The sequence below is a fragment of the Lithobates pipiens genome, unplaced genomic scaffold (genome assembly GCF_037356315.1).
Source record: "Lithobates pipiens isolate NorthernLeopardFrog02 unplaced genomic scaffold, aLitPip1_a1.2 Scaffold_13, whole genome shotgun sequence".
Lineage (NCBI taxonomy): Eukaryota > Metazoa > Chordata > Amphibia > Anura > Ranidae > Lithobates > Lithobates pipiens.
In genome coordinates this window covers 352,352,389-352,368,716 of record NW_027507718.1, presented here as the reverse complement: position 1 = coordinate 352,368,716, position 16,328 = coordinate 352,352,389, and the positions used below count along the sequence as shown (strand labels likewise).

The 16,328-nt window shown below is 47.0% G+C and overlaps 1 protein-coding gene across 8 annotated transcripts in view; it reads right to left on the bottom strand.

The window, feature by feature from the left end:
- RAPGEF2 (Rap guanine nucleotide exchange factor 2) overlaps positions 1–13,767 on the bottom strand; it is a 383,922-nt gene extending 370,155 nt beyond the window's left edge. For 6 of the 8 annotated variants that reach the window (XM_077477128.1, XM_077477135.1, XM_077477136.1 and 3 more), the window contains exon 1: positions 13,455–13,767. In XM_077477128.1, the coding sequence (XP_077333254.1) occupies positions 13,455–13,523 (69 nt within the window). In that variant the 5' untranslated portion in view covers positions 13,524–13,767. The remainder of the gene's footprint in view (positions 1–13,454) is intronic. The other 2 variants (XM_077477129.1, XM_077477132.1) reach the window with 1 other exon arrangement.
- Positions 13,768–16,328: the final 2,561 nt, after the last annotated feature.

Below are 16,328 nucleotides of genomic sequence, written 5' to 3'. Positions count from 1 at the left end.
TTGCCAATGCATTAACAATACATGTAATGCATTTTTATGCATTGCCATTGACTTCTATAGACCACCAAAGGCACCAAAATGCAGAAAAAAAAAGTTGACATACATTTATTTTTTTTTTTAAATGTACTGAGAATGAGTTTTTAAGTGCATTGTGACACGAGTATTAAAATGTAACAGTGTACTTGAACCTTTCAACATAAAGCAGATAAATACGCAAGACGTATATCTCAGGGTGATATGACAAACCCTTGTAGCAAACAGATAAAATACAGGGCACATCTTTTGAAAACTAGAGATCAGTAGTACAGATAGGTCCTTGCTACACACCACTAGAGATAAAAAGAAACACTCCACATCACCAGTAGCTTGCCAGCACAGCACTATAAGCCCGTTTAATAAGGATTTGCACAGATCAGGTAATTGTGTGCTAACCCCATCCTGTTCCTGTCACCAGAAAATGCAAATTCATGCATCCTCCACATATTACATGAGACCATGCCCACTTAATACATTTTGGAAACTTTTGTATTTTTCCTTTCATGTTAAATCCAAGCAGTACTTTTCCTTTCAGCCCGTACTCCAGAGAAATCTATGAATCACTGGCAAGCAACAGTGTTCCCTTTCCCTGGGGGATCAGAGCAACCAGCTTCAGGCAAAACAAAGAAATAGTGAAATAAGCTACTGTTTGATAGGATTCCATTAAAAATAAACTATTTCCCAATAAATGCAGGCAGTTTTTCTTTCTAGAAGAGGACTGTAAGCAACAAGCATTTTAGTTCTTACATCAAAACAATAGTTTAGAAGGCATGTGGTCGTAGTATGTATAAGATGCCAGCTTTGGATACAAGGAAAGCTGGTACCGTCTGGATGCCTTATTTAGAAATAGGCACAATCTGTCACTTACCTCCTTGCCAACATTTTAGAAATACAATCTTTCCATGAATTCACAAAACACATCAAATAGTCACTCTTATGCGATACACTTCTACATACAGGCTACACAACTACCAGATGATTAATGAGAACAGGTACTAAGCCCAGACAGAGGCTTCAGGTCTTGTAGGCAATTACTACACTTTGCTTAAAAATGTATTTAATTTACTCCACAGGGAAAATAATGGGACCTATTTATCAAAAGAAATGCCTTTCATAGCACCAATGAAAGCCAGACCACGTTTAGCTATGTACAAAGGACTAGAACATCACTACCGATGATGCTTGCATTAAGCAATGTGGAGAGGGGAATCGGTGGCAACCAGTCATTTGCTGTGCTTTAGGACTGATTTACCAAAGAAATTAAGAATTTTCACTACAAATAAAATGTATTTAATCATGTGCAAAGCAACTTCCAAATGCATTTTACATGTTTGGATATTTTGGGTGAATGTCCACACTATTTCTTCAGTAAAGATTCTCTCCTCCTTTAGGACCTGTTGTCTCGGTTGTGATAAAGAGGTTCATTTGTAAGGGCCATGGGCAGCCTTATGGCCCATACACACGATCAGAAAATCATACGCAAAATACTGCTTTCGATCGTATATTAATCTTATTGTTAGTACGCAGCTTTTGAGAGCCCATCATGACAATTCATGCAAAATTATCCAATGGGACAAGCACAAATATTTTTCTTGTACAATAACAGATCATATGATTTTCATTTAATCAGTGCTCATTTGAAAATACAATACAAATACACTACAACACATTACATCACTTCCAATTTTTTATTCTGTCGGACAAGAATTTTTTAAGTTTAGTAAACTCTTAATTTTTAATATGAGACTAGCATGCAGAAAAACAAAACAAAAACAAAAAACGGACACTCATTCGGCCGACATTCTCATTGTGTGTACCATGCATTAGTGTATGGCAATTCCATTAATGACATCCCAATGCACTAATTCAATGCAGCGCCAACAATTCAGTGTACCACAATGCATATATGTAATACACTACTGTTTGCTATGTCAGGAGAAACAAAAGCTCATGTGTTTTTAAAGCCCATTTAAAATTAACGTGACATAATGCAAAACACAACACACAGAAAAAAAGAAATGTGAATCTGGCCTAGAAGATATGAGATTATTCGCACAATAAAATGTGTGAAGATTTACTACAATTACCCAATCACATGAAAAGAAAACCTCTGCTTACTTATTTCTTATGCACATGATCGGATAACAGAAGTGAATCTTCACACAATGTATTGTGAACACCTGGCACAAATCCTTTATTAGATCAGCCTCACTAGGGTTAGGTGCATTAAAATACATCTGCCAATATAGAGACTGCTATGCTGCACAATAGCAGTTGACAGTTGCACAATGGCATTATCAAGTACAACACAGGGCCAACAGTCCTGCATTGTATGAAAGGATGGCAGGGGGATGCCCAGAGTGTCAGGGAAGAGTGTGGAAACATGCCAGAGCCAAAAAAAAGCAAGTATTGTTAGGGCCGGTTCACACTGCGAGCCGCGGCGAGGCGTCTCCGACTTCCTCGCCGCGACTTGCAGGGGGGGTCAGCGGCGACTTGCAGAGGACTTCTGCATAGAAGTCAATGCAAGTCGCCCCCGAAGTCGCCCCGAAGTAGTACAGGAACCTTTTTTCTGAGTCGGAGCGACTCGAGTCGCTCCTCTCAGAACGGTTCCATTGTACTGAATGGGGACGACTTGCGGGAGCGAGGCGAGGCGAGCCGTGTCGCCTCGCCTCGCCTCGCAGTGTGAACCGGCCCTTATTGTACCTTATTTCTCTACTCCCTAGAGTTAAGCTTTTAACCTTTGCTGTGTGTGGGGGCACTGTACGGATCATTTTTCTGCAATTCCCCGAGTGTTGCGCCTCAAAGCACGAACAAATGTGCATGGACGCGTGTGTGCGTGCGCTCTATGACTGTTCAAGGTGTTAGAAGTAGCTTAATGCAGGTTAAGTTACCTATTTAGTACTAGTGTTTTCATATATATCTCAGCAAAGAACAATGAACATACTTAAGCCTGGTAAACACTGAGTTTCTTTTTTCATTCAATCGAGCGGGTTGGGTTGAACAAATCAAATAAAAAGTGGTCAGCTCCAGTAGGAGCTGCTGTACTAACTATGCAAAGTTAGTATAGCCATCTTCCCCAGTGAGCTGTGGTGTTCTGACAGGGGGACAGCGCCAATCCCCCGCCCCCCCCCCCACCAGAACACTCCGATCAGTGTTCTCTGCCATCGGCTGAGTCGGTCGGCTGCTGATTTTCGGGCCGAATGTGTGACTTTTTTTTTTTTTAACCAACCGATGTCTCCTAAAAATTTTGGCCCATGTATATGAGGCTTTAACATGGGTATACATGGATCAAAATTTGGCTTGTTCAGCAGCAGACTGATACATTTATATCTGTGTGTAGTCCTTTCTGTTCAAGGATGAGCTCAGGCGTGTTCGCAAGTCCACGTGCCCGCCAGGAAGCCGACACCCCTCAGCGCTATTCACAATCAGTGAGACATTTCCCGATCCGTGGCTGCACAGATCAAAAAATGTCTCACTGCCTGTGATTAGCGCTTCAGAGAGTCAGCTTCCTAGCGGGCACGCCTGAGCCCATCCTTATGCCCCATACACATGGTCGGAAATTCCAACGGAAAAAGTCAGATCGGATTATGTTGTCAGAAAATCCGATCGTGTGTGGGCTCTATCTGACTTTTTCTGTTGGAATCTCCGACAGATAAAGTTTGAGAGCTGGATTTAAAATTTTCCCACAACAAAATCCGATCATACCTTTTCCGGTCGTGTGTAGAGAATTCCGACAAAGTGCCAAGCATGCTCAGAAAAAAATTGGAGATGAAAGCTATTGGCTTATGGCTTCTATGTAGTCCTGTCGTACGTTACAAAAGCCACCTCGTTCCAACAACTTTGTGCGACCGTGTGTATGCAAGACTAGTTTTGGCCAAAATCCGTCGGAAAAAATCCAACGGATTTTGTGGTCGGAATGTCCGACCGTGTTTATGGGGCATTACTGTTCAACAGAAGCCAATCGTTAGAACAGTTTTCACTAGTCAGAATACTACAGCACAGCAGGGGTGATTCCTACATCCACCTAAGTGATGTGGATACAGGGATCAAAAATCAGAGTGTGTACCCAGCTATACACGTTGTGACTTCCTCACAACAATGATCAATACAGCACTAGTACTGTGAGCAGTTTCACTCAGTATTGATGTGTTAATTGGCCAAAACTACACCCTGCTGTCCACAGGACCAGGCCTCATACTAACACTTGTCTTTAGTTGCATTTAAAGTCCAGACTGTCCTTGTGATAAGCAACATGAAACATACAACAAATCTTGGGAGGAAGTGATAGAGATAAGATGAGTGTAAAGAAGTGCTCCTAAACCACAGCCAACTTATCTGTGTGCTAACACTCCAGGCCGCTCTGCACAATTGTGTCAGTGCAGCCTTGCAGGAATATCTATAAATAACCGATGCCTTTCTTGCAGAGAATGCCAGACAATGCAAGACATGTCTGATACACAACACATGTACACCACATCATACACAGCTGTATGTCCATATAGCTTCCACAGCAGGACATGGAGCATAGACAGCCCTATTGCCAGATGTAAAGGGAACCTGTATTGATAACCTCCTTCTGATAATGCTTGTTGTCCAACTGCCTTTGTCTTCAATACTTTCTAGGCCACTGGCCCGAGACAAGCATGTGGGTCAGAGCAATCAGAATCTGTAAAAGTACTACAGCCACTAGATCAGCATGACACCCAGGGAGCGATGTTCTCATAGGAGAGATCAGTAATGGCTGGGTCCATAGGGGGACAGAACAAAAACTGTCCAAGGCAACTTCTACCGCAACTGGTGCCATTGCCCATAGCAACCATTTGGCTTCCTTTAATCCCCCCACACACAGCATAGAAAATAAAGTATCAGCCGATTGGTTGCGTTCCAGTGTAAAATTAGGTTTACTTGCCATCCACAGCAGTGCTAAATGTACAAATCAGGTAATACTTAGGGATGTATGTGGAAAGCTGGGAATGTGACATTCACCAAACATTCACTACAATTTTGCAGACAAATGTGTTTCCATATTCAGTGAATGATTACCCACCAGGGAATGTCTGGTGAATGTCACACTCACTGCTTTGTAAATATGATCTTATAACTATGGGGGGTTATTTACAAAAGGCAAATCCACTTTGCACTGAAAGTGCACTTGGAAGTGCAGTCACTCTAAATCTAAGGGGTAGATCTGAAATGCGGGGAAGCTCTGCCGATTTTATCATCCAATCATGTGCAAGCTAAAATGCTGTTTTTTTATTTTCCTTGCATGTTCCCCTCGGATCTACAGCGACTGCACTTCCAAGTGCACTTTTAGTGCAAAGTGGTTTTTCCTTTAGTAAATAACCCCCATTGTGTCTAGGAATCAGGTGTGAAAAATTGTGAAGTATACACCTATGGCAGCTCAAAACATTTTCAGCATCTCTGTGATATCCTTAAAGTGATTGTAAAGGATGTTTTTTTTTTTGTTTGCTTTTTAAAACAAACATGTTAAACTTACCTCCACTGTGCAACTCGTTTTGCACAGAGTGGCCTCGATCATCCTCTTCTGGGGTCCCCCGGCAGCTCTTGTGGCTCCTCCTCGCATCAGATAAACCCCTAGGAAAAGCAATCTCCCGAGGGGGGTTACCTTGCGGTCACACTGCCAAGTCCAGCATTTGCATCCACAGACGCGAATGCCAGACTCAGCCCCGAACCCACGTCATTGGATTTGATTGACAGCAGCAGGAGCCAATGACTGCACTGCTATTAATCTATCCAATCGAGAGCCGGGACCCCGTGGAGAGAAGGGCAGCGCATCCCCAAAGAGATGAAGGGGCAAAGGTAAGTAAAACAGGGGGGCTGGTGACTGCCAGGTATTTTTTTACCTTAATGCATAGGATGCATTAAGGTGAAAAAACACAAGGGTTTAAAACCCCTTTAAGTGTTTGTTACCCAAAAATGAATAAATAAAAAAAAAGGGATCCTGTTGTCTAAGTGTCCATTCACAGAGGTGGTCTATCACTCCACTGATCATGTGGATGACAGGTCCATCTCCGCTCACTGTGCATTGATGGACCTGTCAGAGTCCTGCTCTGCTCTGTGGGGAGATTGGATGAAAACGGACAACCTGTCCATTTTCATCCGATCAACGGATGGAAAATAGGGTCACCATCCATCTTGTTTTGGCGGAGAGGACTGGATCAGATAGTAGCGGACATAACACCGCTGACATCTGTCACGCCATAGAATTGAATTGAGGGTCCAATCAGGTCTGCCTGAAAAACTGACAGGCGGACCTGATCGGCAAGCCCGCGTGAAAGGGGCCTTAGCCCACATTCACATTGTGCTGATTTGGAATGCGATTTAACACGTCAAATCACATGCTAAATTGGAGGCTATTGCTGGCAATGGCACCTTCCCAATCGGTGCGGCGCCACACAATTTCCAAACGTAGTTCCTGTACCACTTTTAGCAACTTCAGGGGGTGATTTGAATAGACATCTGTGCATGAACCCACACAGATGTCTGTCAAGTCACCCCCAAAGTCGGAATGCATTGCCAGTTTGAAATCGTGAGAGTTCAGCTGTACAGCACAGTGCTTGTGTTGTGTAATTTGGCCCGCTGTATCATCTGAAATACCTGGCTAATCCTGCCTGGTTCCTTTCCTCCCCCCGTAAACTGACCATGGTATATCATGGCTGCTGAGCCCTGAGAAAGCGGTCACTTTACGTGCCTCCGTCATCCTCCTCTTCCCCCCTCCCCTCCCTGCCTGCCAACTCATTCCTGTGCCTGCTCTCCTCCCCGATGCTATAAAACTATGCTATGTTTATACCGCCCCCTTTAACATGTGTCCTAGCATCTGTGCTTTATAAAAACAAAATGCAGATTTCTACCTTATTTCACAGAGCCTCCCGACGCTCACGTGACTCCTCAGCTCTTTCCTCCTCTCCTACCGGCTGACTTGAGTGGGAGTTCTCGGCCCCGCCTATTGGAGCTGTCACATGGGGGGAGGAGAGAGCTGAGGAGTCACACGAGCGCCGGAAGGTGCTGAGAAATCGGGTAGAAATCTGCATTTTTGTTTATAAAGCACAGCTACTAGGACACCTAGGACACTGTTATCTAACAGAGAGAATGGTATAAACATAACATAGTGGCTTGACAACCACTTTAAGTGCTTAAAAAAAAGAAAAGAAAGAAGGGCGCAGACTGCATTAAAGTGCCATCTACCTTTATTTTTCTGCAGCCCTGGTGTCCAACATATGGCCTCTCTATGTGCCTTATATGTCCGCCATGTGTTGGGCTGGGCCCCCCACCCGTTGGGGAGCAGAGGATTGCAGTAGTAGCACTGCCCACTAGCTCTGCCTTCCATCCATCTACATTGCCTGTCACAGCTGTGCCCGCTAATCCCACCCTTTGTAACCCACCTTCCCACTTCCAGCTTGCAGTGTCAGTGTATTGCATGCTGTGCCTGCAGTGGGGCAGGCGTGTATAATGGCTGGATTGAGGCAGCTTAGAGACTCAGCTGTACAGCAATGCCTGCAACTGCCTTACCTGACACGGCCTGGATGAAATCCTTAAAGTGGTATTAAACCAAAAATGTAACATATTGCAGCTTATCAATCATTAGACGTGGTGGCTGTATTCGTTTTCTTTTTTCCCTGTTTTCACCTGCTGATCTGGACAGTAACACGCCTCCTGTATTAGAATGCCCCCAACTCTGGATGAAGGTGCCCACCTTCGGAGAGCAGCATTGTTAATCTGGGGGGGAGGGGATGTTAGATGTACTAGCCAATTTAGATACACTAACAAATTGACGCCAAACTCCAACTAATAATTTATACATCAGTTAGGTCCGGTTCACACAGCGAGGCGCGGCGAGGCGTCTCCGACTTGCCTCGCTACGACCTGCGGGGACCTCAGCGGCGACTTGCAGTGGACTTCTGTATACTTCTGTATCGCCCCCGAAGTCGCCCCGAAGTAGTACAGGAACCTTTTTTCTGAGTCGGAGCGACTCGAGTCGCTCCTCTCAGAACGGTTCCATTGTACAGAACGGGGGCGACTTGCGGGAGCGAGGCGAGGCGAGCCGTGTCGCCTCGCATCGCCTCGCTGTGTGAACCGGCCCTTACAGAAAACTGTTTTGTTTCTTTTAAAACGTTTTACATAAATAAAAGCTGAACCCTTTAAGCATCCCTGTCATTGTTAAATGGTTTGTCTCATCCCTTTAACTGATACATCTGCAGAAGAGATGGTTCTTTTCAAAAAGAACACAGACTTACTTTCCAGATTACCAGGTGAAAATAAAGGAAAGAAAGCCTAGAAAAGCAAACTAGACAGCCATTACATCTAAGAATAGTAAGCTACAATATGATAAATGCATGCTTTTGGATTTAATACTGCTTTAGCCCTGATTCCCACCAGAGCAGCTTTGAAATTGTGCTGCTTCAAAGTGATTTCAAAGCCACCAATAAGTGCAATTTTGATATTAGATTTCATTGCGGCTTGCAACTTCATTTAACAGAAGTCAATGCAAGTCGGAATGAAATTGCCTGAAAAGCAGCGCAGCAATTTGTACAGTTCCATTACCGCAAATAACGTGCGACTTACCATGCGATTTTGAAGTGTCAAGTCGCACTGGTGTGAACCAGGGCTTAAAGTGAGTAAAACTCTTTTGTACATTCTTCACAGAACAAATTGGAGGTCACTCTGAAATGTTCCTGTACACTGGTGGTCAGCCAAGTGTCCCCTTACATTGAATGACTGTGTGTGTGTGTGTGTGTGTGTGTGTGTGTGTGTGTGTGTGTGTGTGTGTGTGTGTGTGTGTGTGTGTGTGTGTGTGTGTGTGTGTGTGTGTGTGTGTGTGTGTGTGTTGCCACTGACCACCAATATGGGAAATGGGGTTTTAATAACACTGCCACTGACCAGCAATGCAGGAACATGAGGGGGGCTGACAGCATTGCCACAGACTACTAATGAAATAAATAGCATACCACTGACAACTGAACAATGTTTGGGGTTATTATTGCATCTCTCTGCACCAATGCTGCTGGGGGGGTATTTTTTAATCTGCTGGCACCAATGCTGGGGGGGGGGGGGGTTATTATTGCATCTGCCGACACCAATGCTGGGGGGGGGGTTATTATTGCATCTGCCGGCACCAATGCTGGGGGGGGGGTTATTATTGCATCTGCCGACACCAATGCTGGGGGGGGGGGGGGTTATTGCATCTGCCGACACCAATGCTGGGGGGGGGGGTTATTATTGCATCTGCCGGCACCAATGCTGGGGGGGGGGGTTATTATTGCATCTGCCGACACCAATGCTGGGGGGGGGGTTATTGCATCTGCCGACACCAATGCTGGGGGGGGGGTTATTATTGCATCTGCCGGCACCAATGCTGGGGGGGGGGTTATTATTGCATCTGCCGGCACCAATGCTGGGGGGGGGGGGGGGTTATTATTGCATCTGCCGGTGTCTTGTCTAATAACGTCCTCCATCGGATAGTGTCCGCTGTGTACTGCGCATGCGCAGTACACAGCAACACAGATTCCGAAAATCGAAAACTCCTGCGCCGTGAGTCCAGGTTCTATCCCCACTATCCAAGTGGACATAGAGTAGGAATAAAAAAAGAGCCAAGCGCAGCGAGGCCGAGCCCGAAGCGTGGCGAGCGAAGCTCGCCCGCGAGGGGCCCTTTAATACTCACAACTCTATGTCCGCTTGGATGGTGGGGCTACCACCTCCACTCACGGCGCAGGCGCCGTTCAGCTTCGGAAATTTTCCGAAGCTTCGTCTGCTCTGTACTGCGCATGCGCAGTACGGGGCGGACGCTATATGATGGCCGGACACTATACGGCAGAACACCGGCACCAATGCTGGGGGGGGTTATTATTGCATCTGCCGGGACCAATGCTGGGTGGGGGGGGGGTCATTATTGCATCTGCCAGCACCAATGCTGGGGGGGGGGTCATTATTGCATCTGCCAGCACCAATGCCTGGGGGGGGTCATTATTGCATCTGCCAGCACCAATGCTGGGGGGGGGTCATTATTGCATCTGCCAGCACCAATGCTGGGGGGGGGGGGGTCATTATTGCATCTGCCAGCACCAATGCTGGGGGGGGGGGGGGGTTCATTATTGCATCTGCCGGCACCAATGCTGGGGGGGGGGTTGTTATTATTGCATCTGCCGGCACCAATGCTGGGGGGGGGGGTTATTATTGCATCTGCCTACACCAATGCTGGGGGGGGGGTTATTATTGCATCTGCCGGCACCAATGCTGGGGGGGGGGGGTTATTATTGCATCTACCGGCACCAATGCTGGGGGGAGGGGTTATTATTGCATCTTCCGGCACCAATGCTGGGGGGGGGTTATTATTGCATCTGCCGGCACCAATGCTGGGGGGGGTTATTATTGCATCTGCCGGCACCAATGCTGGGGGGGGGTTATTATTGCATCTGCCGGCACCAATGCTGGGGGGGGGTTATTATTGCATCTGCCGGGACCAATGCTGGGTGGGGGGGGGGTCATTATTGCATCTGCCAGCACCAATGCTGGGGGGGGTCATTATTGCATCTGCCAGCACCAATGCCTGGGGGGGGTCATTATTGCATCTGCCAGCACCAATGCTGGGGGGGGTCATTATTGCATCTGCCAGCACCAATGCTGGGGGGGGGGTCATTATTGCATCTGCCAGCACCAATGCTGGGGGGGGGGGGTCATTATTGCATCTGCCAGCACCAATGCTGGGGGGGGGTTATTATTGCATCTGCCGGCACCAATGCTGGGGGGGGGGGGTTATTATTGCATCTACCGGCACCAATGCTGGGGGGAGGGGTTATTATTGCATCTGCCGGCACCAATGCTGGGGGGGGTTATTATTGCATCTGCCGGCACCAATGCTGGGGGGGGGGGTTATTATTGCATCTGCCGGCACCAATGCTGGGGGGGTTATTATTGCATCTGCCGGGACCAATGCTGGGGGGGGGGGGGGAGTTATTATTGCATCTGCCGGGACCAATGCTGGGGGGGGAGTTATTATTGCATCTGCCGGCACCAATGCTGGGGGGGGTTATTATTGTATCTGCCGGCACCAATGCTGGGGGGGGGGGATTATTATTGTATCTGCCGACACCAATGCTGGGGGGGGGATTATTATTGTATCTGCCGGCACCAATGCTGGGGGGGGGGATTATTATTGCATCTGCCGGCACCAACGCTGGGGGGTTATTATTGCATCTGCCGGCACCAACGCTGGGGGGTTATTATTGCATCTGCTGGCACCAACGCTGGGGGGTTATTATTGCATCTGCTGGCACCAATGCTGGGGGTTATTGAGCCCATCGGCACCAATGCTAGGGGGTTATTATTGCAACCACTGACACAAATGCAGGTGTTTCTATTGTGGTCACTAATACCAATGCTGTGAGTTATTCTTGTGTCCACAGAAAAAAATATTATTGCGGCCAGTGACATCACTGCTGGGAGTAGCTATTATTGCCACTGACACCAACAATGGGGCTTATTTTATTCCCCCTTCATCTTAAGTGTATGTTGTGGTAAAAAAAAATACAGCAAGATTGAAATTTTCGGGTGTTGAGGTGCACTACAAACTGAACAAGCTGGCTAACACAATGTACCAAAATGCATGAAAACGAGCTGCTGTTTGTGCAGCCCTCTGTGATTTTCAAGCTGACCGCCGCTCTAGATAAGTAGGATGGCCAACATATTCCTCGGTCATCTCCCTGAAATGAGGGACCGGCCAACAATGCACAGGTAGAAGGAATACAATTACTGTGACAATGACAAGCCAGGGAAAGGCTCACAGCACACTAATATCCTGACTACTCCAGGATGACAGCCCTGTACATCTGCTGTGTGATTTTGTTACAAAGGAAATAACTACACGTGACTTGCAGATCCAATGTGAAAATGTCCCAAAGCAACAAACAAAACTGCAACAGCCCATCAGTCATGGGACCGATAAGGAGACCGCTCACACCAATAAGCCAAACTTGGGAAACATCGGTTCCAAGTGAAGACTTGTCAGCTTTACCTAACAAAGGACCAGAAAGAATTCTTCTACATAGCAGTGAATCCCTTTCATTGATTAGGTGTTGTTGCAGCGTGGGTTAAAAAGAGCCGTAGTGGTCAAAGTTTCTATGTGATGGTAAGAATCCTCAGGCCAGGCTATTACAGAACTTTATGGAAAGCTCACCTAAGCCAATAGTAAGTGCACTAAGGGCCACACATCAGTATCGGTGAGGAGCTGCACACTATCCCAGTCTCCAGACCTGGACTGGAATTTCAATGCACCTTCCAGAAGAGTCCAGTCCTTGGGAGGAGGGGGGGGGGGGGGGAGGACTGGGCTTCCTATGGGTGACACTGACAGCTCCTCCAGTGCAGTTCACTGACAGTAAACATTACACAATGACAGCAGAATCTGACAGTGTACACATCACACAATGGAAGGAGGATCACACAGGAAACAGAGGTTTGGGGGGTGGGGGCTTACCGACAATTTGACAAATGCGGCCTGAATACAATCAAAGTCAACCCAAAATAAAGTCCGCAGAGGTCAACACACACACACACACACACACACACACACACACCACATCTGTCCACACAATCAACTTCAAATGTATGAGATCTTTGTAATGTGACAGGCTGTATAGTCTACCCAATCAGGAGTCAGCTTGTACTACAACAGTGCTGGTAGATCTAAACCAGATTGTACAATCAGATTGTACTGTGTGTGGTGAGCATTACGAAAATACAGATATCAGAGGTAAACAATACTACTTCATTATGATGATGAAGACTGACACCCAACCAGGGTCCCACAATGACTAGGACTTGCAAAACACTGGAATGAGAGAGCCACAGTTCGGGGCCCAAGCTAGGACTTGACCTTTCCCCCCCGCGGGGCCCCGAAGCTGGACCACAACCTATCCCCCCTAGGGGCCCCAAACCTGGAGCGTGACCTATCCCCCCCCCCAGGCTTATCCCCCGAGGCACCCCTCCCCCCACAGCTGGAGTGTGACCCAGACCTACAGCACAGGCACTCCCCCGAAGGGCCCCAAATCTACAGCACAGCCACTCCCCCGAGGGGCCCCCACACGCACATCCACTCCCCAAGGGGCCCCAGATCTACAGCACAGCCACTCCCCCGAGGGGCCCCCACACGCACATCCACTCCCCAAGGGGCCCCAGATCTACAGCACAGCCACTCCCCCGAGGGGCCCCCAGACGCACAGCCACTCCCCCGAGGGGCCCCCAGATCTACAGCACAGCCACTCCCCCGAGGGGCCCCCAAATCTACAGCACAATCTAAGGGGTTGGTGTGACATCCAGAAGGTAATCAACCCTGCCCTGGTCCAGTGGTCCATGCCCCCCAGCTGTCAGTCAGTCACCCCAACACACAGACAGTTTAGAGTTCATACCTGGGGGCTCCTGTCAGCCGGGGGCTTCATGACAGCCTGTCGGAAACTGTTATCCACATAGGACGCCATGTCGGTGGAGGGAAGTCCCGGGAGCAGAGCCCGGAGTCCGCTACACCGCCCTCCCCGACACCAACTAGTCCGGAGTTGTCAGCTCTATTGTGCGGCGCTGAAAGTGCGGGAAAGAGGCCCGGCCTGGCACTCATAGACTCCCGGGCGGGCACATCCCCCCCGCGGGCACACACTGGGCTCTCAGCACTGCAGACATGGTGAGAGGGGCACACAGGAGCATCACACAGGGCAGGAAGAGGGAGGGGGGGAGGAGCAAGACGGCCACACCGCCCCTTCCTTCCCCTTCCTGTCTCAGCCTTGGAACGCACTTGTCGGCTCTGTGCTGCCCTCCGGCGGAGCACACAGGGAGTGCAGGCATCCGCCGTACACACAGGTGGGGCGGGCTGATGCTGAGGTGGAAGACTCCTGAGGGAGCCGCATTGTCTGATCCACACACGGTAGTCCTGGCTCATGTACACCGACAATAGTACACACACACTAATGTATACATACACAATGTACACCGACTATAGTACACACACACACTAATATATACACACACAATGTACACCGACTATAGTACACACACACTAATGTATACACACACAATGTACACCGACTATAGTACACACTAATGTATACACACACAATGTACACCGACTATAGTATATACACACACACTAATGTACACCGACTATAGTATATACACACAATGTACACCAACTATAGTACACACACACTAATGTACACCGCCTATAGTATATACACACAATGTACACCGACTATAGTACACACACTAATGTACACAGCCTATAGTATATACACACAATGTACACCGACTATAGTACACACTAATGTACACCGACTATAGTATATACACACAATGTACACCGACTATAGTACACACACACTAATGTACACCGACTATAGTATATACATACAATGTACACCGACTATAGTACACACACTAATGTACACACTACGTTACCTGGCTTTATTCACAGAAAGAAATCCTTCATTGATAGACCTATATGATCTTTTCAATGGCAGACATACAGACAGTCCACGTACCTCTATGCCCACGTACACATGGTCGGAGATTTTGCCAACCAAATCCGTCGGATTTTGCCCGTCGGATTTAGTCGGACGGATTGTGTCAGAAACTGTTGCATACACACGGTTGGGCCAAGTTGGCGAAAAATCCGATCTTTCAGAACATGATGACGTAATTTCGTTACGATGGGACTACATTCAGGCTAGTAGCCAATAGCTTTGATGTAGGAATTTGATCTGAGCATGTGTGGCACTTGGTCCGATCAAAATGCTCTACACATGATCGGATTAGGTCCGTCCGGCCCAGTTGGTCGGGAAATATTTCCAACATGTTGGAAAATTGGGTCCGACGGAGATTCGGACGGAATCAGCCCGATGCATACCACACACAGTCGGATTATCTGACGACATGGTCCGATACGACTCATTCCGACAGATTCTCCGACCGTGTGTACAAGGGCTAAGAGGGGGGCTTCCTTCACACTTGTAGATTCCCAACAACAATTCAAAATAGCACTTCATGATTATAAACAACATTCACTGTCAGAAATTCATACATTCCGCAAAGATTCGATGTCCCATTCCTTAGAATTCTCTCAGTACTCGATAACCAACCTCGAACCGCTAATGATAAGAATGACGAATGAATTGAACATTTTGGAAGAAATTTTCATGAGCAATTTGTTTCGTTCTGAATGTAAATTCAGACCATTTTTGCGCTTATGCAGAGATTCAGATGTATCCGAATCTCCAAATGAAATAGTCATTTTGTTTTGTTTATTCATTTTCTAACAAATTCCATATTTTCAGAACAATTCAAATTCGAATCGGTCAATAAATGGTCACCTGATTCAAATTCTCTGTGAAGAATACAGTGGTGTGAAAAAGTGTTTGCCCCCTTCCTCATTTCCTGTTCCTTTGCATGTTTGTCACACTTAAGTGTTTCGGAACATCAAACCAATTTAAACAATAGTCAAGGAAAACACAAGTAAACACAAAATGCAATTTGTAAATGAAGGTGTTTATTATTAAAGGTGAAAAAAAATCCAAACCATCATGGCCCTGTGTGAAAAAGTGATTGCCCCCTAAACCTAATAACTGGTTGGGCCACCCTTAGCAGCAACAACTGCAACCAAGCGTTTGCGATAACGTGCAATGAGGCTTTTACAGCGTCCTGGAGGAATTTTGGCCCACTCATCTTTGCAGAATTGTCCTAATTCAGTTACATTAGAGGGTTTTCGAGCATGAACGGCCTTTTTAAGGTCATACCACAACATCTCAATAGGATTCAGGTCAGGACTTTGGCTAGGCCACTCCAAAGTCTTCATTTTGTTTTTCTTCAGCCATTCGGTGGTGGACTTGCTGGTGTGTTTAGGATCATTGTCCTGCTGCAGAACCCAAGTTCGTTTCAGCTTGAGTACATGAACAGATGGTCGGACATTCTCCTTCAGGATCTCTTGGTAGACAGCAGAATTCATAGTTCCTTTTATCACGGCAAGTCTTCCAGGTCCTGAAGCAGCAAAACAGCCCCAGACCATCACACTACCACCACCATATTTTACTGTTGGTATAATGTTCTTTTTATGAAATGCAGTGTTCCTTCTACGCCAGATATACTTGGACACGCACCTTCCAAAGAGTTCCACTTTTGTCTCATCGGTCCACAGAATGTTGTCCCAAAAGTCTTGGGGATCATCAAGATGTGTTGTGGAGAAATTGAGACGAGCTTTGATGTTCTTTTTGCTCAGCAGTGGTTTTCTCCTTGGAACTCTG